At 35.1% G+C, this 24,205-nt stretch overlaps 1 protein-coding gene and 1 long non-coding RNA gene across 5 annotated transcripts; both read right to left on the minus strand.

Moving 5' to 3' along the window:
- Positions 1–408: 408 nt before the first annotated feature.
- SHLD2 (shieldin complex subunit 2) lies at positions 409–20,479 on the minus strand. 4 transcript variants are annotated; one of them, XM_057421597.1, is made up of 11 exons: positions 19,962–20,461; positions 19,814–19,879; positions 18,209–18,342; positions 13,259–15,745; positions 12,056–12,163; positions 10,966–11,160; positions 8,944–9,078; positions 5,997–6,203; positions 4,772–5,006; positions 1,364–1,479; positions 409–765 (listed from the first exon to the last, which is right to left on the minus strand). In XM_057421597.1, the coding sequence occupies exons 4-11, from the start codon at positions 14,766–14,768 to the stop codon at positions 593–595; spliced, it is 2,679 nt and encodes an 892-aa protein (XP_057277580.1). In that variant the 5' UTR covers positions 14,769–15,745; positions 18,209–18,342; positions 19,814–19,879; positions 19,962–20,461; the 3' UTR covers positions 409–592. The 4 variants fall into 4 exon arrangements, 3 of the variants coding, with proteins under 3 accessions (XP_057277580.1, XP_057277581.1, XP_057277582.1); XM_057421599.1 differs by having other exon boundaries at positions 613–765; positions 1,368–1,479; positions 19,962–20,472; XR_008973796.1 differs by lacking the exon at positions 409–765 and adding an exon at positions 3,061–3,140 and having other exon boundaries at positions 19,962–20,479.
- On the minus strand, positions 6,545–8,841 carry LOC130605828 (uncharacterized). Its single transcript, XR_008973798.1, has 3 exons — positions 8,250–8,841; positions 7,877–8,204; positions 6,545–7,190 (listed from the first exon to the last, which is right to left on the minus strand). It is a non-coding gene; the product is annotated as an uncharacterized LOC130605828 (long non-coding RNA).
- Positions 20,480–24,205: the final 3,726 nt, after the last annotated feature.

A 24,205-nucleotide genomic window follows, 5' to 3' on the forward strand; every position in this document is an offset into this window, starting at 1 on the left:
GCCTTTTAGAGATCACCCCCTTTATGTTGTCCTTGAGAGTTATATTGAGATGAAGGATGAAGAATGATACAAGACCTCTCAGTGCCAACAGTGCTTCTTTTCTTCTAAAATATTTTAATTTTTTACCCAGATATATAGCACAAATACCCCCATCCAAGAAACAGATACAAGATCATACAAAATGTGACACATTCCTCAATACTTCCCATTACTATTGACAAATACAGGAACTTCTAATCTTAAAATCAAATTATTACTGAATTATGATCAGAGAAAGGCATCCACATCTGAGAAAAATTCAGTCTCAATACTAGTGAATTTTACTGGAGAGGAAAGGAAACCAGATACTAAGTAAGAGTTTATTAAGATAAAAATATATTTATAAAATATACTTCATGACAATTTTAAGTATTACAGCAGCAGCATATGCATTTAGCAAATATTCCATACCAGTCCTTTTTTCTTTTTATAGGTTAAACCCCAAATCCTTTCTTGTATGTTTAAAGATATTTGCTTCCTTCAGTTAATTCAGTTTTCTTCTGTTTGCCATCTGTGTATTCTTACGGTCTCTGTTACTGCAGAGGTCAATCCTTCAAAGATCAGGATGAAAATTTAGCAGATGGAAATCTTTTTGCAAAGGATAGCTGTTTTCATCTAGTACAAAATGGCTCCTAATTTCCAACAAATAGGATGCTTCCGTATCTGCTAGCAGCAAATGGCACAGATCTGCTATTATTGTGCCATAGGTTATATCTGAAGAAGGCACTGCAAAAGACAGAAAAATCCAGCTTACTCTTTATTTTCACAATAGCACTTAACAGTCAAGTTCCACTTCCATGAAAGCTACACTGAATTACTGGAAGTGTCAATATTCAAACATAAAATTAGCTTTTGTTTTTAATAATATTTTAAAACCAATGTGCTAATACTGTTTCTCATTAACTAACACCTGTGAATCATGTAAAACACCTCTAAAGTCAAACAGGATGTATTAAGGGAAGTTTATCTGAAACATTGCTCAGCGATTTACATCATGAAAGCATGTCAGCTATTTCTCGAAACTGCTAAGAAAGTCTATTTTGCATATAAGGAATCCATGTAATTACTGAATACTTTGCTATATAAAGTACAATAAATGTTCATACCATCTGATACCTCAACTCTTAACTTCAGTAGCTGTCTGACAAACTCAAAAGTGTTCTGAGGTTTTGGTTGGTTTTTTTTTTTGTAAGTCTTCTACAGTATAAGCAAACATTATCCAGAACAATCTCATCCCACTCCTAAATTGTCAATAGTTAAAAATTTTACTTCCATTGTGAACTTTACTCCCTGTTTCTATCACAAATAATTTATGAAACAGTACCTACTAATCTCTTCAGCCAGTCTGCAGGAATATTCAGGAAAATTTTTTCCATCAACTCAGATACCACATGAACATAAATTTCATATCCTCCATCTTCTACTGTCATCAAAGCAGGTCTAAATCAGAAAACAAAAGACTTCAAAGTTAGCTGCTATGTTTTTTTTTTAAGCAAAGTTTCTGAAAGTAATACAAGGTAGTATTACCCTCCAACACAACATCAGGAACTAGAAAAACTAGAAAATCTCTACACACTCATGCCTGTCAAATCTGCAGAGCTGGAATGAGTTTGAGATTACACTGAACTTACTATTCAACGTTAAAATAACTTCAAAATCTATCAAGTAAGCCTTACTTTTAGACAACTGCAGAAAACAATGCTTTAGCAGTGGTCTTTTCCTGGAAGACAAGACAACTCCATTGTTATGAAATACGTGCTATGTCGTTTATGGCTTTGAACTTTATATAATTAAAGTATAAAATAAGTTATTCTATTGGGTTTTGCTGTGCTTCTGCAAGATGATGATACCTTAGCAGTCCTCTAGAGTGATGTTCAACAGGTAGTTTCTGCTTGCTTTCAAGCTTGAGCAATTTTACTAAGCCTAATCATTTCTAGAGCTGATGCTGCTTCTACCCAACATATGCTCTTTCAGTGCCCTGAGACTATTTAGAATTTGACCTGTAACATCTGCACCATCACAGCCCTCACACTTCAGAAAATCTGCACTGCTCTGACCAAAAGAGGATTCAATGCTTCTATCCTGACCATCTCACATAAGTAACTAAAATACTAAACATCAGGACATATCACAATAATATAAATCCTGGTTATAGCAACATTGGAACAGTACCAAAACAGTGTATGTTAAATAAACGAATAAAATAAGGCACAGTCATCTTCAATGCAGAACTTTTCAAAGGTAGATGTTCCCAAGAGGATATAAAATGTGCTCACTGCAGAGGTGGTAGAAATGAAGGAAGGACAGTCACTTCAAGAGACTAGCAGATCTGCACTGTCAAATATGGCAGTCAGTCAGTACTGCAATACACTGACAACTAGAGAGTGTTATTAACACACTAATTTAGGTATATTCTGCATCATGCTAACTAACAGCATTAACTGAAATGCCTGTGAGGCATGGAGGCAAATGACTGCAAATACACCACTTTCCCAGTAGGCAAAATCATTTGACTTGCCATACATTGATCTAAAAGCCACTGCTAAATTTCATAATTTCAGTGATTAAAAGAGGTAAGAGAACTCCATGTCTGATTATGTATGGGATTATTTCAAATCTGTTGGTCTAGACAGAAACCAAGGCCCAGACTACTGTAGTTATTAAAGACTGCTGGCTCCCTTCACGACAGAAAGCTTAAGAATACACTTACATGCTTATACACTACCCAAATAATTGTGGGCAATTGCTATTTTGTCTCTGAAGAAATGTATTTTGGTTTAGACAATTTATGCTGATGTACATGAAAATTACTGACTTCAAGAAATACTACACATTAACATTTTGGAAACAGTATAATTAACTTAAACATGTTTGCAGAGAAAGGTACTAACAGATGTTACAAAATGTAAAGCTTTCAAAACCATAGGCAAATGTGGTCTACAAATGTGATGTGTCACAAAACAAGTGATACAGTAGAAAAGATTAATTTTGCATTATTCCTGATTATTATATTCTGACTACCTGTTTCTCAGCTCATACTCTGTTCTCCAGGTCATCTAAGTCTTCTTTCAGATAATCTTATTTACTTCAACAGGAATTAACTGTCATGGTGAGAAAGAAATTTCAACAGTCTTCAAAACAGAGCCTAACACTTAGTTTTCTTTCACTAGTGCACAGAAAATGCCATTTTGTGATCAACTTTATTCCTTAAAAAACACTGTTTTTAACATGGTGAATTTAAATGATTGTAAACCAGTCAGAAACATATTTAAGCATATAGCTAAATTTCTCTAAAGGCATAAATAAACAATCTTTAGAGGCTACCAAGTAAATAGTCTTTAGTACCTTTATACTAAGCTGATCAAGCATGCCAGTGAAATGGGCTTTTCCACGAGTAGAGAAAGGTTAGACTAAATCCATGCTTAGCACCAAGTACCTAGGAATCTCTCATCTCATCACTACCACTGTTAAAATGTTCAGCTTTTTAAAATACAAACACTTATTAGAATGGACTGAAAAAAATTATCTGAATGGAATGCCAATATCATACCAAATTCCTGGGAAAAGATGCCAGGAAGCAAAGTTTGGGCAAAAACAGATGTAAGAAACAAGGACCTATCTGTGATATCTGACATTTAAGAGGTGAGCTCTGAAATACACAGTATTTCTTCTTGTCTTAGTTTTCATGATTTTTTCTAGCTTAATATTCATACTGTCCTAGGAAAAACAAAAAGGAGAAGGAAATATTTACAACATTATATGACAACGCTTATGTAAAGTATATGTTTCTATTAACTTCTGCCTCATTATTACTGATACTGTTATTGTGTTCAACATTCTAGGTATCTAACTTTAAAAAAAAAAAAAGCTATGTAAGCATACACACATGCATCTATCTAAAGTTTGTGTCTCTGGCATTTGAAGGAAAAGATGAGTTTCAGTACAGTCACAGCTGATTAACGAAACTGTGCCCTTACATTTCAAAGGAAAAAGACAACAGGGGATGATTTCATTGACCTCCAGTATAGAAACCGGAGATATAAAGACTAAGTCTTCTAAATGCCCAGATCCTGTTGCAATACCTATTTTCCTATCACGGTGCCTATTTGTTAAGTGTTCACACTTTTAAAATAAGTGTTATAAGTTATTACATTCCCTGAATCACAAATAAGCAAATCAAATTATAGATTAATCTTTTGTTTCAAGAACTCTGCAGGGCTCAGTATTGTTCCTACATCAACTGATCTGTTTATTTACTCTAAGTAAATGCACATATTGTCAAACAGTGCCATCTGCTGACAATTTATATCTCTGCTTTGAGAATGTTGGTTGAAAACATGTTTATCTTATTTCTGCAAGGCTAGGGCTGATTAATCAGTTTAAAAATATAGATGTGCATTCATGTGATTTCAAAATTTGGCTGAAACAAGACTCTCAAGTAATCTTTCTTTGGTCCTCAAGCTTCTACTCCGTCTTAGCTTACTGACACAGTACAAGGTAAAACTTGTCACTCTGACATAGTATTCAAAGAAATAAAACTATTTAAACACAGAATATTACTTATAATATAATACAGTATAACATATTAAAGAACAGGTCTTTGAAAATCCATTAGAAAAATAGGAATTGCGAAGCATACATACCTTAAGCAGAATTTTATATGAGGGAACTTAAAATGGAGAAAGTTGTAGTTTACTTCCCTAATAGTGCACATTATTTTAATTTTGTTTACCTGTAGAATATTTTTACTTTGTTGTATGGCAAACATCTAATACACTGATTGTAGATCATGTTCTCATCTGCCTGTAGTTCCAAACCACATTTAGCACAACCTGAATACGTAATCATAGGCAGAGAAGCCAAAACACACTCCAGCGAAGTGTCAGCACGAAAGATGAGCTGCTTGTACTGACCAGTTGAAACAGTAAACTTCAGTTCTAAGATATGAGCTTTCACTTGAATCACTCCTACAAAAACAACAATTCCAGTCAAATCTGCATTCAGTTTTATTTATAACTGAAACCAAAAGCAAGGGTTACAGCTGATAAGATACCACTATAGAAGAGCCTGAACAAGAGATCAAGGTATTACAATTGTGCAAATAATTTCCACATTAATTCAGAGACACTGAAAATCACAGCTTTAACAATTTAGCTTTCCACTAATTAGACATAACAAACTCGAGTTAAACGTTGCAATACCAACTCCATTTAGTTACTTCTTAATGTTTAACATTAACCTTGGCAATCTTCTGCTTTACTGGTTTTGTAAAATGTGTTCTTTTGTAGTATGTTTTCAACAGCAGTAGCTATTTTACTCTCACTTTAGAGAATTCCAGTTTTGGAGAAATACTATTTGACAAACTTTCAGCTATTAATCACATCGTTGCTAGACTGATTAGCATGAACAACAAAAGGCAGCATTTCTTCCCATTCGCCAAAGCTATCTTTGTATGGTGCCACATACCACACCTATCTTGCCTCTGGGCTCACTGAATGAGGCTGCAATCACAGTCTGGCTGGGTACTGAGCAGCAGCAGCCTCCAGAATAAATTCAGACTCATAGAACTGTGCTAACTTTAAAAACAAACAAACAAATGAAAACACCAAACAAAAAAAAAAGCAGTATTTAACTTGATCAACAGAACATCTATTGGACAAGGAGTAATCAGTTCAAACTTAAACAGGTTCAGGTTAGACACAAGGAAGAAGTTCTTTCCTGTGAGGGTGGTGAGGCACTGGAACAGGTTGCCCAAAGAAGTGGTAAATGTTCCACTCCTGGCAGTGTTCAAGGCCAGGTTGGACAGAGCCTTGGGTGACATGGCCTAGTGTGAGGAGGGCAGGGCAGTTAGAACTAGATGATCTTAAAAGTCCTTTCCAACCCTAACCATTCTATGATTCTGCCATTAGTTATGCACTGCACAACAGACATTACAGAGCTATGGATAACAGCTTTACCTGAGCACTTTTCCTCCAAATGTGCCGAGAGCTTTGTCACCTGCATGAGGGATGTTTTGCTTTTCTGAAACTTTTCTTTAAATTCAATTGCCCTTTTGTCATCATCAAACAAGCACTCACATGATGACCATGGAGTTGTGTGCAGTTCAAAATCACCTGAGACAGAACTATGTTGCACCAGAAGGTATTTGAAGTCCCATATGTGATCTACAGAAAAAAAGAAAAAGAATAAGCATTCACAAAACAAACAAACCAAAACCAAATAAACAAAGAAACAAAAAAAAAAACAAATAAGCCCCAGAAGAGTTTACTTTTTATACCCTACTTAATTCTCAGAAAGCCAAGGTTAGTTATAAGACTGAGAAACAGATCAGCAAGACATTCTCATATGGTCAGCTCTGCCAACTTCATTTGAAGCCTGACAACATGTAGGGCTTTTCCTTTCCCTATAAACTTTACACAAGTCCTCCCATAACAGGACGATGCTTTTATTTCACCTGGACTGAATACAGCTTCCAAGAGAACTCAACTTTTGGAAAAAAAAAAACCAAACAGTTATGAAATTTCTTGTCAGCTCTAATAAGGAAAAGTTGTCAATGTTTAGAAGAAGCCATCTTTATGTTACTAATCAACTTCCACCTTTAACATGTCCCTGTTTTTTAATCTTCTATCTCCATAATGCTCTGATGCAAAAATAATTAATTTTCCATCTTCCAATCAACTCTAAAGAAAAACTGCTTAAAAATTGAGATCACAGAAGAGTAATATATTTTAGGTTGTCCTTTGCTTTGTTGTAAGATTCAAGTATTCACCTACTAATCAAATCTGATAACTATTTAGGCTGTTATTTTTTCCCATGTTTCCTCAAGGTGAAAACTGCAGCCAAAATAATTGGTTTTGGAAATACGGTCAGAAAAATACAGATTCATTACTTTTTGTTTAATGTATTGAAGTGTCTGTAAGTATTTTATTAGCATATATTAGTATTTTCATATTTTTGATTAGTCTGATTTTTGGTGGTAACTTGCTAGAAGTGCAAGCTCCTGAAAAATCTGCTGCCAAACACAGATTTACAGTAAAATACTCCAAAATATCTTCTCTGAGCAGCTTCATTCATCTTGTATCTGACTAAAGATCTTGCAGCCTCCCCAAACTGAGTATGTTCTGGTTCAAAGCAAGGTTCAGGCACTAACACTACAGCAACAAAAACCAAAATCTAAACAGGAGGAAACAAACATGCACTTGGCAAGCGGGGATACATGGAAGTGGAGGACAGTCTAAATGGGGTACAAGATTTGGTTGAGACCCAAATTTAGCATGTTATTCAGATCTTTGATATTCCTCTGTTGATTAGAAAACTGATCACAAAACATGAGTAAACTGTAAGTAATCAAGTTTAGAGAAATGTGTGATATGAAATAAATCTTTCCTTTTTGGTAATCTAAACCAGATAAGTGTAAAATTTGAACTGAATGTCTAATGACTGTATACTGGAAGATTGGACTGATTTTTAGCAAGAAATGAAAAATAAATGTAAGTTACCAGGAAAAATTTTTAGATGCTCTAGAACTGTATCATCTTACGTACTTTAAGTATGTGGACAGTTCAAAAGTTATAAGTCAGTACACACCTACACAACCAGTAAATACACAACACAGCTGTTCTGTTCATGGTTTGTCTGTGATTAAGAATTTGAACAGCTGAGAAATCACTCACCTTGAATTTCAGATAATCCTTTAATCGTTAAAATGCCTCCTAGATGCACAGTACACTAGTTGGAGAATAGGACACAAGTTTTGCATCAAGTACACTTATTACTACAGAGCTCTGTCTTATACTTTCCTGCTTTAAGCATTAGAGAATGTTGTCTGAGAAATTACCTTTGGTATCTTCTTTTTGCAGCTATAAAATTTTTTTAAATTCCATATCTTGAGAAGTCTAATATTCTAGCATGCTAAATTCTCTAAGATTTCTAAGCATCTAACAGACAGTATACATCTGCTCATGCTGAAGTATGCACAAAAATAAGGTCCATGTAGGTATTCTGTATTAAAGTCAATTTGTTAATGCTTAAATTGAACCATCTCCTTCAAGTAGCTTAAGAGGTAGGTCTTGCAGTTAAACGATTACTTATAAATCAAAGCAGAACTGGTAGTATTCAGACTGCCTACATTTAATAGGAAAAGATTCACTATGAGATTGTTTAACCTTTCTGGGTTTTATTTTACAAGATTCACTACGAGATTGTTTAACCTTTCTGGGTTTTATTTTACACTATACAAAACCTGGCTTTTTAGGCAGGCACATTCAGCACTTCAACTAAAAAAGCATTTACTTCTTAAGTGTATCCACTGATCAGAAATACAAACTCTTTAGTTATTAATTTGACAAAAACCTAGGTTCATGTATTTTAAAAGAGCAATGCCAGGAATAAAATGAAATTCAGCAGTAGTCACTGCTAAAACACAGGCTATTACACATGTAATTCTTGCAAGAGATGCTTTTAGTCTGTTACAGCTAGACTTGATACCAAGACCATTAGGATATACAGCCTGACACTGTAGTAAAGTGGAAGACAGCAAATTAAAATAAGAAGCAGAAAAAACAGCAACTCATGCTAAACCAGACAACAATAGGGAAGACTCAGCAGAACTGGCAACACAGTTAACATTCAATGTTTTTTTATAGTTAAATAATTAGGCATCCTGTGTCTAGATTCAAGTTTTAAACACTCATGCTTTCTCAGTCTTCTGAAGTGAGTGCATTCAAATGATGTTGCTGATGGCACTACTTCTGAGCAGAGAAAACATGTTACAATCTGTATCAACTATGTGGTCCTTCCACAGAGAGTATTTACAGCTTGCATGGAAAAATGTTGCACATTCTGAAGGTATTAATAGCATCACAAAAATACTTTTACAGCTACCTATAGCTACAAGGACTTTACCTTTTTTCCTTTGAAGTTGAGGGTACCATGCAGCCCCTGCTCCCCAAAGCACCATTCTATAGTGTCGATCTCTGTTCTGTTCTACTGTTAGAATAATTTTCCTTTGGTTGCCACCTCTGTAGGTATACACTGATTCTGAAAAAGTTTGAAATTATATGACTTCTACAGTAAAAATCTTATAAAAACAGAAAATCCACACACCCCTATTAAAATAAATTCATGCTGCCATCTCATCTTGTACTACAAGGGAAAAAAATACACCTAAAATTTCTTCAGGCCAGAATGAAAGCAATCTGATTTCTTCAGTAAGATTAATCTAGTTTGAAGGAATGCATAAAGTATATTAATTTACCTTTATCCATCTAAATACTCAGCAACTGGACACCTCCCTTTGAAACAGGAGGTATGTGAGCATCTTTCAGCTCCCACTCATCCTCACCAGTATAAGTGGAAAGAAATAATCTCCCAGCAAGAGACTGTCATAATTGGAAGTTAAAGTTCCTGGAACTTCTGTGGAATACACTAAAACATTTCTCCAGAATTTTCACATGGAAGAAAAATACAGTCACATAGAAGCAGACCAAGAGGATTAGTAACAGTACACAACTTGAAACAATTAAGATCTCTACAGCATTCTTACACAGGATACTGCCTGAACGTTTCAGCTGCACACTAAACCTACAATATTTTCATAAACAAGTAAATTTTTGAACAATAATTCTTGCTTTAAGTATCTAACAGTTCTGGTGTTATGTACAATAATATGAAGATTTGTATTTTCAGAATTCTCCATTTATAATGAATAAACATGACATTGATAGTGTGGATAACACATGATGCTAGTGCAGTATGATCAAATTTATGTGCAAAATTTATTATGCAACAGTGGTACTGTAAAGAAAAGGTGATCAAAACAGTTATGCAGGGAAAAGACAGGAAGACTCCTTTTCCATGCGGGAACAGTGGTCTTTAACTGGTAAAAAACATGGCAGGACACCACATGAAATACTGAGAATGGCTCAAGATTATTTGGCTTTGTTCACTTCAGAAGGTGGAGAAGATGCTAGGAAGCAGCTGTAGGACCTGATTATGAATGGAAACAAATTATCAATTTTAACATGGAAAATTGCTTCAGCAAGAGGAATCCTGAAATAACTGCATTCACTATTAGAAAGAAAGGAATGCATGACAGAAGGATAAACCAAAAAACCCATATAATAAAATCAGTACATGGACTATTGGCCTTGATTCTCTGGGGGAGAGGAGCCTTTACAATAAAAACATACAGGAAACATATTTCCAAACCAAATTATGTTAATGAATTAGTTGTCTGTTGTGCCTATGCAGAAGAAACAGGAGTATCACAGTAGGACACCTTAGTGTCACACTGAACATTTTCCAGCGTTGAAAATCAAAAAGAACTTGCACAAGAAGGGCACACAGTATGGAGTATTAAAGAAATATTGCATGTATTTAAGAAATCAGGAATACTTAGCTTTAATAAACTCATTCCAAATAGGAAAAAAAAGAAACAGATATTCTGAATAAAAACATTATAAAAGATCACACTTTCATTATAAAATAAGAAAGGCAAGGACATCCTAAAAACATTAAAATAATAAAGAATTTATTTAATTCTGAAAAACACATAATTTCTAAGTGCCATCAAATGTTCATTTAATGACAGAATGTTTACATGGAAGGTGTCAGGTCAGCTTTGGCTGTCCCACATGACATTTTCATAAGCTAGCCCCATTTCTCGAGCAGTGGTCAACAGTACTAGTATGCATTAAACTCATTTCAGCAACTGACTACAACCATCATTCCCTTCCTCTTCCTAGCTCTATTTCTCTAACTGCTATGCCCCCATGAGTGGATCATGACAAAGGTTTTACTTTGTGACTCTCACGTCAAATACTTGTGTACTGAATGGGAAATAAACAGTAATTTTGCAGGGCAATTCTGATTAAGTTTTACCTACTGTTGAAGTTTCAGAAGATGAAGTCCACTGGATGAACTTACCTGTTAATACGGCAATGTTGATAATTCTCAAGATCGAGTGAACCACTGTATTTGGCTGGAGCTGGTCCAGCTGCATATACTGAATACTATCCAGCCTCTGAACTGGTCTTCGTGGAATGTCTTTGAAGTGTGGAAATTCTGATGCTATGTATGCCAGCAAGCCAAGGAGAACATCACAACTGACTATGGGATAAACTGAGGAAAAAAAAACAACCCCAAAACCAAACCAAACAACAAACCAAACCCAAAGTTAGAGGAACACTTTATTTTTTTTTTTTAAGCTTAGAAATATAAAATGTAATCGGTGCATATTTACACTGATGAAAACAAAACCATTTCACAGCAATTCTACTGCAAAAATTCTTGAAATGTGTAACAGTTCATCCAAAATTAAACTGCACTTCATCTGCCTCCTCTTGATAATATCCCAAAGTTAAGCTAAATACAGTATTTTTAGTTACACCAAAAATAGGAAAGAAATCTTGTATCATAGCTGGGTAAAAGTAACTGTTCTTGATCTTTTTAGCTCAAAACCTGCCTTAAACAGCTGGCAATAATGGACAGAAGATGACAGTAAGAACAACACAAGTTCATGGTCATACTTCTACTGTATTTTCCCTTAGTTGCCAACCCTCCATGGCTCAGATATCTTTAAAGACTTTGTGCTTAACAGCCTGCAGTCAATGACTTTCCCTGAGTGGACCTCCTTATTCATTAAGCCTCTACAGTTTTTAGCAAAAAACCATTAATCCTCATGAAATCTCAGACATCTTATGGTTGAGTCCTGGGATAACTACTCACTCTTAGGTCAAAAAAATCAGTTTTCTCTGAATTCACAGTTTTGAATGGTAACCACCCAACGTTACCTTAAACTCCACATACCTATCTGCTGTCATCATGTCCACAGGTATTCCTGTCATATTTTCCTAGTGTTTTGTACCTCTCAGTTGCTCACATTTCCATTTTATCCTGTGCATGAGGCATTGCCAACAAAAAGGAGTACTATATATAAAATATAATATATAAACTAACTGTATAGTACAGCTATTTTACTGTGATTTTCATGGAAACTTATGCAGTATTATCTTACATTCTTCTGGATTGAGGGCTGAGCAGTTCCCCAGATTCAGTAACTGACTGGTAAATGTAGATTGCAGCATGATTTCTCCACACCAAAGATTCTCATACATTATTATATCTGCAAGAAAAAAGCAACCTTATCAACTCATGTACCAATAATATTGAAGTGTGTTATCCTTTTCTTGACTACAGAACTATCATACATACAGGTGTGAAAGACAGTTCAAAAGAGGGCACTTGGAAACAAAGCAATATTTTTTTTTTATCTACCAACACCATTTACAATGAGTTAGTAAGTTTTCTCAGTAGTTTGATGCAATTCTTCAATTCATATAAAATATTTGATCTGGTTTAGTGTGAGGTGTCCCTGCCCATGGCAGGGGGGGGTTGGAACTAGATGATCTTACGGTCCTTTCCAACCCTAACTATTCTATGATTCTATGATTCAATACCCTCATAGCAGGTCAAGTAGGTAACTGTATTGGGTAAATTATTATTGCTCTACATTTCAGAATGAGTAATAAAGTAGTAGGATTACCCAGAAACAGTTCTGATGTATTTTGAGGTAAGAATGTCTAAGCAGAAAAGAAAAATCCCAATTTATCTTCAATCTCTTTATCTACCTTTGTACCTACCTATAAGCACTTAAAGAACTCTTAACAAGGAGCAATAGGCATCTTAAACTGTAAAAGTATTCAAAAAATTTTATATTGTGGTGGGGCACATGGGGTGTTTTTGTTTGTTGGGGGGATGGTATTTTTTGTTTGGTTTGGTTTCTGGGGTTTTGTGTTTGGGTTCTTTGCATTTTGCAAAACCTAAATAGCCAGATTGGTATCAAGTTCTGGCCAACTCCAACCCTAAATTAAGTACAATATCATTCTATAGTACTGAGCTGTCTTACACAAGATGTGTACTCTTCAAGGGAATTTTGGGTTAAATAGCACAAAGGACTTAATAGGAGGAATCTTCATCATTAGCAGACAACAGCATTTTATATTTCTCAGACCAAAGACTATACATAAGAGACGGGCAAACTTCTATGGGACAGTTGATGTTCCACTGGAAGGATGAGTGATAATTCAAAGTGCGGTTGAATGATGTAAGTAATGCAAGAAAGAGACCTACAAATGCTTAGCCACGGTTACATATTGCTCTACTTTAAACAGGCATTCTAAAGATCCACATATTAAAAAATGCAAATGACAATTCTCACCTGTAAGCAATACAATATCCCCAGGAAACACAGTGAGCGACCAAAATGCAGCACCACGCCACAGCACCACTTTTCTCTCAGTTTCTGACTGGTCAATAACTACAACTGTTGCTACAGGAACTTTACATGAAGATTTTGGTCTAGTCTTCACCTGTATTTCTTTGATATGACAAGGATGTACAATTGTGACCAAAACATTGTACTTTTGATTTTTGTTGCAGCAATTCTTAAGTGCTGTTAATTTCTTTTGAAGTTTCTTGAACTCTGTCATCCTCTCTTGATCCACTCTCATCCCAGGACCAGCTGGACAAGAATTAAGTTTTGCTCTCTTAGATTTCAGGTGTCTTTTATACGCTGAGTGAAAATTGTGAAAGGAATCTTCACACTTGTGGGCTCTTTTAGAAGAACTCTCATGAGAACTGTCTACTTGAGAGCACAATATCCCGGAGCTCAATGGTTCAATACGGATTTCATTTACAAGTTCTTCAACAGGAACATTAAGTTTGTGAAGCTCCTCTATATTTTCCTGAGCATTTCCTTCTTGTTCTGCAGCTTCCAAGCAAGTATTTTTTCCATCACCCTCAAAAATGAAAAGTTCAGGGAAACATGTACACACCTCCTTACATTCATTTTCAGCTACAGTGAGACATGTTCCAACATCAGAATCAAGTTTGAAGTGATCATACTGCCTTTTGTCAGGTTTTTTGCCTGCATCCATTTCCAGTAGTTTTACGACCCGCTTCTGCATCTCATTCTGAGCCTGTGCAAAAACAGCCATCTGACTTGAAGTCATTATACTACGAAATTCAGTATCTGTCGACACTGCAAAGCTTGGACAATCACTTGGTTCTTCTTTTGGTTTTGACTCTTGATTTTCAGGGAAGAACATATCCAAACATTGACTTAGATGTTCATGGTAATCATTTCTACGATCTGATTGAACACCTTGTCCCACAGACCTTAGATGTATGCTGATCTGCTTAGTACCGGCAACCAAATCAGAAATGTCAGAGCTGTTAACTTCTAAATGGCCACCTTTTCTTTCAGTGAGGTGTGAACAACAGCCATGTGATATCTTATCTTGTCTAGCTGATTCTGCAAATTTTTGTGGAAGGTGTGGATCCGCAGCCTGATTTGCATTTGCATCTGTGCATCTAAGCGTAGATATCTGACAATCAGAATAAATGCAACTTTCAATCCTTTTAGGTGTGCTGGTACAAGTTACTGCCACAGGTTTGAGAGATATCAAATATTCTTCTGTTACCATTAAACTCCCCTGTTCAGACTGCTGCGAGCTGTCAGGGTTTGTAGGAACTGCTTTTTCTGCCTGAAGCACTAAGCAGTCAGCACCTTTGACTTTTTCAAAAAAAAGACCATGTGTATCACACAAATAATGGAGTTCTCTCCATTTTTCAGCAGCAGGTGCTGATCTGCTTTGTTCTGACACTTCCGGTGGGCTTGGAATACTGGGTGCTCCCACAAATATATGAATTTGAGGTCTTTTTGACATTTTTGATTGCTGTGTAATTCTGACTTTAAACAATGTCCTGTACCCAGGACAATGCAATAGGCACAACACTAAACATTAGTAAATGCAAAAAAAATAGATTTGGCTTTTCTTAAAAATTTAAAAATACCCAACATTCAAGGGATCATTTCAAAATTTAACTAGTAAAAACACTACTACTTAAAGCCTATAAAACTGAACGTAAGGAAAAAAAAAAAAGGGAAGCTATTTGTTGAGTCAAACTTGCATAAAAATATACATTTACAGTAGGGCTTAATTTCTGACTCTGACACTTGAAAACATAGCAGATGCAGAATTATAGGAAAGTTCAATTACAGTCTAATTATTGAGCAGACTTATCGTCACTTGCTATTGCTAATTAAACAGCCAAATGTGAACTCACTATTCAGTACTTAATTTTAATTCATGTGAAATAAATGTTTATTAGGAAATTTCACAGCATAGTTAAAAGCTGATTTTCTCTCTCAGAAAATTACGATTTCAACTAAATTATTAAAAATACTAGAGTTATTTAAAATTAGTTTAAAATTTGTTAGAAATTAAATATTTTACATGCTGGTTTAGCATGCAAATACTCTATTAAGTGATTATTTCATGATATGGAAGGTTTCAGGATACTGCTGATGAACTATAATTATTTAATAAGCACTAGGAGGTCAGTGAAACCTGAGAGGATGATTTAGAACTTGCTTTAATTCATTTATGTAGTATCATAATACCTAAGAAACCACTAGCTTTCCTAGCTAATTAAAAATAAGACCACCTTACATAGCACAAAAGGCCATTTGTGTTTTATGTAGTATGATTTTAAAATACTCAGCTACAGTTACAAGTGTTCATTAAAATGCAGACACCTAGCTACATGTTCTGGCAGTGGTGTTAATAGAAGTTGCTGCAATAGGCTGTTCCACAGAGGTAGCAAACAGAGCTGCAGAAATTAAATTCAAGAGCTCAGCCAGCTGCAAACAGAAGGAAAAGGGCATTGAAATAAATACAGCATTGAAAAAAGATTAATAAATTTTTAATTTAGCCCTTATCAAATTAACAAGAATTTTCTATCAACCCACTAGATGTCGGTAAATCTGCACATTCATAAAGCTCACAGTAATGTGGAAAAACTATAAACATCCTGGAACACTGACCAAGAGGTCTATTACAGGTGTAACAGGAAAAGCAACATACAAACACCAAAATTAAACATATCATGTCATAATACAAAGAAACTACAAAACACAGTATCTTATCACTCAGTTTTACGCTCACTGCAAAACAAATAATACGTAGAAGACTGCTATATCCAAACATCTGCAATTGTATGTTTAAATAAATTTAGGCTCACACGAATGCAACTTCCGAAAGACAATTCCCATACTTGTGAAAGGCTTAGTTATATAACTAAAGAATGGTAACACACAAATAACCAAAAGACAATGTCACCACTACTTTAAATGAACGTTAGAAATGAAATTGGAAATGAAACCTTATGGATGAGATTAAGTAATTTCTCCCATTTCAAAACACGCAAGTCTAGTTGTAGCTTTTTCATTTGTTATTACCATGGTTACTGCCAGTACAGATGGGTAGCTTTCTTAATTAGATAGTCTATAGTATAACAATATAAATGTCTCTTTATTAAGAGATTCAAGTGAATAAAAGGCTCAAATGAATTAAAAAAAAACTTTTCTTCCACATGTGTGCTATAGTACAAAAGACACTGAACAGCCAAATTCTGACCATGCCACTTCTAAAGAACTTGCATACCATGCCACTTTAAAGAACTTGCATACCATGCAGAGATTAATGAAATAATCAGTCATTTCCAAACTGGGCTTTGGTACAGTGAGCAGCTCTTTCATTTCAATCTTCAACTTTTCTACAAGGGATGAATACTAACCTGTCACAGGTATAAGGTACCATCTTATTCCAGTCTTACTAGAATAAATACACATGAAGATCTGTAACTAATATTAAGGAGTACTTTGAACATACTCAGGTGCTTGTCCTAAAAAGTATTTTATAAGCACACCTGATACCCATATAGCGTTGACACGATAAAGATGTATTAATAACAAAAAGTGACTTACCACAGTACTAAAAACCCACCAATGCCAATGAAAAAAATCTGAGCTACTCATATTAGCTAAATGCCACTGCAACAGAACAAATCTATTTTTGTGGTGCAGTTATGTATGGATAGACAGGGGGTTATCTACACCAAAGATAACAGCAGCTAAAGCTCATAAAGATATAACTGAAACCTGAGTGCACATATCCATTATGCCTGTTAATTATTACACCATTTCTTCATTTGTGGAAATGTGCTCTATTCATAATAGCCAATGAAAGCCTAGCTTTTTATCTCACAAATGGTCAGAGTCTGAGCTATTAAAAACCAGTAACTACATCAGCAGGTTTTACATTTGCAAGACACTGCAACTGAAGTTTAATATACCTATTTACAAGAAATTCATTATGTACGGTACACAGTGTACTTCCCCTGACCTAAAGAGTAAGACAGGAATTCTAAATTTAAAGGTTTTCAAAATGAACAACTATGTCATTAGCAGTTTGTTAATCTCTAGTCATTTGCTACGCACAGGACAAAACTAAAAACAGCTTTACAAATCCTCCTCCAGTAGTTAAATACTCTATGAGCATTGTGTTATGCTATATACATGGCCTTAAATTACCCCTAAAATACCTTAAAATTATTCATTATTTTCATTCTATATTTCACTATTCACTCACCATGATAATCAGTTAAGCATTAGGCCAAAGTAATTTAAAAAGGGCGATATGGCTTCAGCTTCCTATCACTCCTGAATTTAATAGCAGCCAGATGCCTAAATCCCTGGTTTAAAAAAAAAAAATTCACATACAAATATAGTTTCATCAAGTCTTTACTTAAGCCCTCTAACACTGAAAGAAACCACACTAATTCTACCTCTGGGCAAGTTTCTTTATGCCTGTAAAACTATAGCTTCAAGCTACAAATAAAATAACAGAAGTAACAAACAACAGAAGACAAAGGATAAGAACAATATAATGCAAAACTGTAACTCCTTTTCCTCTCAAGAATACTCATACACCCCCTACCCTGAAGTTTTTGGGGATAAAACCAGTATATTCTTCTAATTTGCAGCTTTGATTTAACACGGCTTGGTGATGAACATCCTAAGCAGTAAGTAGTTACTAACTTGATTCCTACAGTATGCAAAAGCAATTCTATTGTCTTTTACCTGCTGAAAAGCTGGCCCTGTAGATAACAAATACATAAATCAGGTTATCCTTTAAACTCTGAATTTTAACTTCTACTGTGAGCTTTCCTCTCCCTCATTTGCACACTTAATTTTGTACTTCTAATACAAAAAAATCCCCAACAAAACAAACAAACAAACAAAACTAAGCACTGTTTCACTGACCTTACAACAGAAGAAAATGAGTTAATAGCCAGGTTCAGAGTATTTACTTTCAGTTCAATCCAAGCTGTAGGGCTGTTTGGTTGAGGTTTTCAATTCTTCACATATATTGGTAGAGTAGCACATCTATTCAGACACTTGCCAAACAACAACAACAACAACAACAAAAACAAATAAAAAAGGGAAAAGAAATAATCCTTTCTCTTTACATCCCAGGAAACTCTTCTGGCACTTTTACCATGCTACTTCAAAATTCAACTGTGTCTTTTTAAAAGCCAGGTACTGCAGCTGTACAATAACCTTGAAAAATTGAAGAAACAGCAAGCAGTGTACGAACAGTTTCATATACTTAGAATCTGAAACAGCTCTGGGATGAAGTGAACACACTACATGTTTGCTTGCAACTTTTGCCAGAAAAGAGAAGGATGATCTTTATGCCAACAGCTCATGCTGGCACCAGCAATATCACCTATCCACCAAATCAGTAAGAAAAATATAAGTATTAAGAGGAACCCAATGGAAAATAAAAACTGCTAGAAATCAAGCTAAGCAACTTGTAGCTAAACCAGTCTTAGATTCTACATAAGACAGAGGGATGTATCATATCATCAGGCTTAAAAGATTATACCTGTAAGTGGATGGCAGCTCACTGAGACTTATGTGAACTGCTTTACACTAGGCTAATGGACCTAACAAGAAATTAAGAGAACTTACATGTGGAAGAAAGTACATGTACATATGGGCAAATGGACAGGACAGGTAGCAACAAGACTTATTTTTTTAAGCTTCTGTTTGCTGATGGCAACAATCACCAAATACCTTTTATCTAAATTTTAATACAAGCTTTCATGCAAAGACTAATCCTATCTCTAACTGACCTGTTTAACCAAAGATAATTTTTCTTCAAGATTGTTACTTGGCTCAAATAATAATGTTTTTGGAATACTGTCTACAGAAGCAGTCACTAGCCATGCACAGTGATATAGCAAGAATCCCACTAATCAGTATCTAAATTTATGAAAATCACAAGCTTCCACTTGCCTACAAAAGTACCTGTAATCATTAGTATAAAGTTATCTCTAAATGCTATCTGAATGTAGATCATTATTGACCATAAAGTAATTTCTATTAGTACTTATTCTGTATATTAAATAGCAGCAATACTAATCCATTCAGTATTTAGTTCTTGTCAATCACTATTACCAGGGGACTACAATACCTGTTGCCCTCAGGACAGGTACAGGTGGTTTACAAATACACAAAAGCTAATATTCAGCAATAATTAGCCATGAAATAACACGTATCCAAATTTTTTTTTTCTTTATCTGCAGGGCTTTCAGTAACAAAGCATTTTTGAATATGAAACACCTATGATTTAGGCATTGCAACAGAAATCTTCCTAAATATTCCTGCAGCATAAGCAGCGAGATCAACAATTTAAACCAAAATCAGTGTTTTGAGAAGTTTCATACAGCCTGACACTTCTCAGAAGTTATATCAAAATACTGAATGAAAGGCTAGAAACACTAAGTTGTTCTTCATAACTATTAAAATAAACTACTAAGGCTAGCAATCAAATAGCACTGTTAACATTTAATGTGTACCTACTTTCCTGCGGGATCGAGGCCTGTGGTTTCTGAAGTTGTGCTCTAACTGGAAATTTTTTTCCTTGATCTGAAATAAAGATATTTCTTCTGTAAAACCAAGCTTGGATCATATGGAAGCATCCACTCAGCAGCTGCATCAGCAATTCTACTTCAAAAGGATTATTTTATGGAACCAAATGATGCAAAAATATGAATACAGATGATACATTTTCAATTCAGCCACTGAGATGGTCTTCATTGTGTTTGAAAACTGAAGCAAAGGTAGTAGGCTTTTGTGATTAACTTCATAATCCTTTTCTTACTGCCTTTGTGCCCTGTGACATCTCCTTTTAAGTAAATTCTATTTATTGATTTTTGTTTTGCAATATATAAAACTACAATTGAAAAGATCTGAACATACAGTGGCTGCTACAAACTAAAAGTTTAAAGTTCTGAGGAACAGTGACCTTTTGAGTAGGAAAGAAAAATAAAGGTAAAAGGTCAAAGATAGACAAAAGTGCTGTGCATGGGTTTTTTTGAAAAACACTCATTCTCCAAACCCTTATTTTTGAGAACTTTTTAAACAACTGAACTGCTATATCTTCTGGCAAGAAAGATATGCTTCCAGATATTTCAGTGTATTCAAAATACTCAATATTAGAATGACTTCATCATGGCTTTTTTATGAAAAATGGTTAAGCCTGCAGAAAATTAACCAAAGGTAACATTTACAAAATCTATTTTAGGACGTAAATCTGATAAAATGAGGTTGATGAAACAATACAGGACCCAAGATGAAAGTGAGGCAACTAGTCAAAGAAACATGATCATAATAGCCCTATTTCCATTGAAAAGCCTGCAGATTTGATTTATTAGGATCAGAAGACAAAAAAAGGCCAAGTTATCAGGTTAGTATCAACTTTTATTTTCTTCTAGCAAAAGTCTTCTCTTAAACTGGTTGGTTGGGTTTTGTGGTGGGTTTTTTTTTTTGTTTGTTGTTTTTTTTTTTTTGACCAATCACAAAAATAAAACTTTCTAAAACAAGCAATAATTCACTGGGCTTTGATTGGATTTCTGTAAAATCTGTTTCCAGCACAGCAAATACCTTTCAGCTTTGACTTAGTAACACAAATGCCAGAACATCACTGTATGGTACAGCTCAACAGGTACTATAATACTGATCAAGCACATCTTCCTGCACAAATCCAATGTATTTTTCACGGTGAAGAAAATAATTTATTAATTAAATAAACTGGGGGGGGTGGGGGGGGTGTGTATTATTTAGGATGAAATCATTATGAAAGTTATCAGAATCCATCTTCCACAACAATTGCATACATCACTGGGATTAACTCATTATAGCACACAAGACAGCCGTAAACAAAGGCTGCTCTCTCAGTTGCAGTTGCTTGACTGGCTTAGGAAAGAGGATTTACTCTGCCATATTGTACGTGGTTTCCGCAGAAAAAATATTTAACATACAAAGCCATCACTATTACTTTCTCACCTTTACAAAAGCCTCACTCAAAAAAAGTGAAGTTTTATAACAGAAAGTAAATGCTGACTGCACATGACAAAAAAAGGGGTATCATTAATGTTCTGGACAACAGCGGTAGGCGAGACTGTGCTTGTATTTTTGTACTGTGGGAGACAGGGTGTTGAAAAGGTATCATTGTGGGATACAAACTTACTTGTGTGGGATAAATCAGTAACACTAAATAGTAGTGTTAGCAAAATGTCTTTCACTCTCCCTAAGGGTATATGTTAGCAGTACACTTAAACAGAAACCACACTTCCTGTTACAATTAAGGCACGTGGGGTACTGTTTCATTAACAGCCACCCACTCACGGAAGTCATACTAGCAGCACAGAAGTTACTACTAAACCAAAAGGTGCTCCAAGGCTGTGCAAAACTGGCAAATACACAGGCAGCTCCAGAAGCAGCCAGATGGCCTACAAGTCCACAAGACTTCTTTAGATTCAATCAGGTATTCATTTACCTCCTCAGTCTTTATGCAGTATCTCCCCAGAAAAGCAAGGATTTTTTGATAGAATTGGCACAAGTATGGCACAAAACCTTTTCTATTCTCCACCCTGAGTCCCATTCTGCACATTTTATCCATTTATGCAGTATACAACTACGTACCCTGTGTGGTATCATTAGCATATTTTTGTGAGGTTTGAAGTAGCTGGTGACCTGATACACTAAATATGACAGGCATTAACTACATGACAGTACTGAGTTTTATATCCAAATCTCTCGTATTTCTGTTCTTGAAAATGCAAAGAATTTGAGGTTATTTTAAGATCTTCCTATTGCAGAAACTGGACACCCCCACCTTCAGCCTTAACAACTGCAAATGATACGCAATTCTGTCTAGAAGATGAGAGGTTTATGGTTTTTTTCAGAGATAAAGCCCCCTTAAGGAAATATAACCTTCAGACTTGGGCCAAGCTGGCTCTGTGTAACAGTGAATAGCACTACAAAGATCACAGATGGTTCACTGCACACACTTGCTTTTTATTGTGGCTACAGAAGCAACATACCTACAAACTTCTTTATAAAACTGTATGAATGTCAGCCAAGTAAACGTTCTTTCACAAGTACTATGTCTAAGCAGTAAAGTTGTTAATTTACCAGATCACCACAGAAAAACCAAGATAAAGTTTCAGAGTATTTTAAGTTAGTAAAAACTACAGCAAAACTTGTGGAAACAAACTTTAGTACTTACCTAGCAAAAAAGCAAGATATGATACACAAAGGAAATTAGCATTAGCTTTTTAATATATAAGACTTTACATTTTAATGGTTTAGATGGATGCTAGTTTAGCAAATTGGTTAAGCTTTAACAGAGAACAGGTGACACTGAGTAACTATCAACACAGCTGACTGAGTCAAATGTGCCTTTTAGATGCAAATTTCCCTATGTCAGAGAACTAACTTTTCTCTCAGACTTTAAGACAGCAATGCACTTAGACTACTCAAAAATATATACTTCAAAATGTGTAGATCGATTTCTACCCATAAAAATGAAATCATCATAATTTAATAAAATCTGTGAGTAAAATGCTTGAAACACTGGTTTATATGGCCTGCACATATATCTACCCTTTTCCATTGTAAGCCAGCTGCCTGAAAACACCTCAAGCAGAACAAAAAATAAGCATGGTGCTACAAGCCATCTTGGGTCTCCTTGTACTGTTGTAAGTCACAGTGCATAGCAGCATAACCACTGACAAAATTTTCTTGTACATGTGTTCTCACTAAAGATTAGTAATTTTCTTCATTGTTTTTATGTTAGAGGCAATACCTCAATTATTTTCTGTACCATGCTAGTAGGATTACTGCTGTGTACCTTCACTCAGTTGTCTTTAATTCACAACCTTTACAAATGATTTTATTACTCGTGGTACGACACAGTACTCATTTTTGAAGTGTATTACACTAATGGGTTGAGACCAGCCCTATGTGTGCAACTCACAGCTAATCTGAAAAGACTTCAAGATAAATTATTTCCCCCTCACTCATTTTAATACTGAGGAATATTCTGCTCACTCTAACTCTTCCATCATGTGCTCTGAAAGTCCAGCAAAGTATGTGCATATTTAAGATGTTCACATACACCATGAACCCACTTAGAAGAAAGTCCCTTTCTTCAGGGAGATACTGGTACTCTACAAACCATGCTGACAAAACCAACAATACACAATCGTGAAGGAACCATGAAATTTTAAGGTGTGTAACTTTCAAAGCTCCTGAAGTGTGAAGAATTAAGGATGGAAACGGAAGAGGTTTAACTATTTATCTACTTGTCTTCATGGAGAAGCTGATCCAAGCTTTAGTAAAACTATAAATTGCTTCTAAGTCAATATATCCTTAATATAATGAAGAAAAACTAAAGATTTAAGAAATGCTCACCTCATAGTGTACTTAATACTGATTCTCCTACTGTGAGAATGAAAGTCTCATGACTGAAGTCAGAGCTCTGTCCACTGGGGTTACATTGCTATACACAGGAAGACAGGGGAATAACTAAACTGCAATATCTATACTCCCAAAAGATCAATTACAGTTAGCAGTCCATGCAGTTACAGATCTGATAAAAGTCACCTTGGCCCACGTAATCTCCAGATTTTATATTCTTTTATGATCTGGGATGGGAAAACAAAACAGAAAAAAACAAGTATGAACAAAGTTCAAGAAATTACACTGTGTTAAAGAAGCTGATCCGATATTCTCAGCAAAAAAGCACAATCATATCTACACTGGCACATTCCCAAAGAACTCATGCCAATCTAAGCATCCAATTCCTTTGCTGAGTAATTTCACCTTACTTTGCATTTCAGAAATTTTTATAACCAATATAGTCATAGGTCAATTTCTATTACTTTCCCTTCACCTGTCATCATCAAA

The sequence above is a fragment of the Pezoporus wallicus genome, unplaced genomic scaffold (genome assembly GCF_028554395.1).
Source record: "Pezoporus wallicus isolate ANWC-B61680 ecotype Strahan unplaced genomic scaffold, APGP_CSIRO_Pwel_v1 contig_4816, whole genome shotgun sequence".
Taxonomy (NCBI): domain Eukaryota; kingdom Metazoa; phylum Chordata; class Aves; order Psittaciformes; family Psittacidae; genus Pezoporus; species Pezoporus wallicus.

What these genes read in the sequence shown, in the direction of transcription:
- SHLD2 (XM_057421597.1), bottom strand. Translation starts at nt 14,768, where the DNA reads ATGTCAAAAAGACCTCAAATTCATATATTTGTGGGAGCACCCAGTATT. An exon ending in CAACATTGCCGTATTAACAG is followed by an intron (nt 9,079 to 10,965) that starts GTAAGTTCATCC and finishes AAACTTTTTCAG; the next exon opens with AATCAGTGTATACCTACAGA. An exon ending in CTGGCTGAAGAGATTAGTAG is followed by an intron (nt 766 to 1,363) that starts GTACTGTTTCAT and finishes TGTCTTTTGCAG; the next exon opens with TGCCTTCTTCAGATATAACC.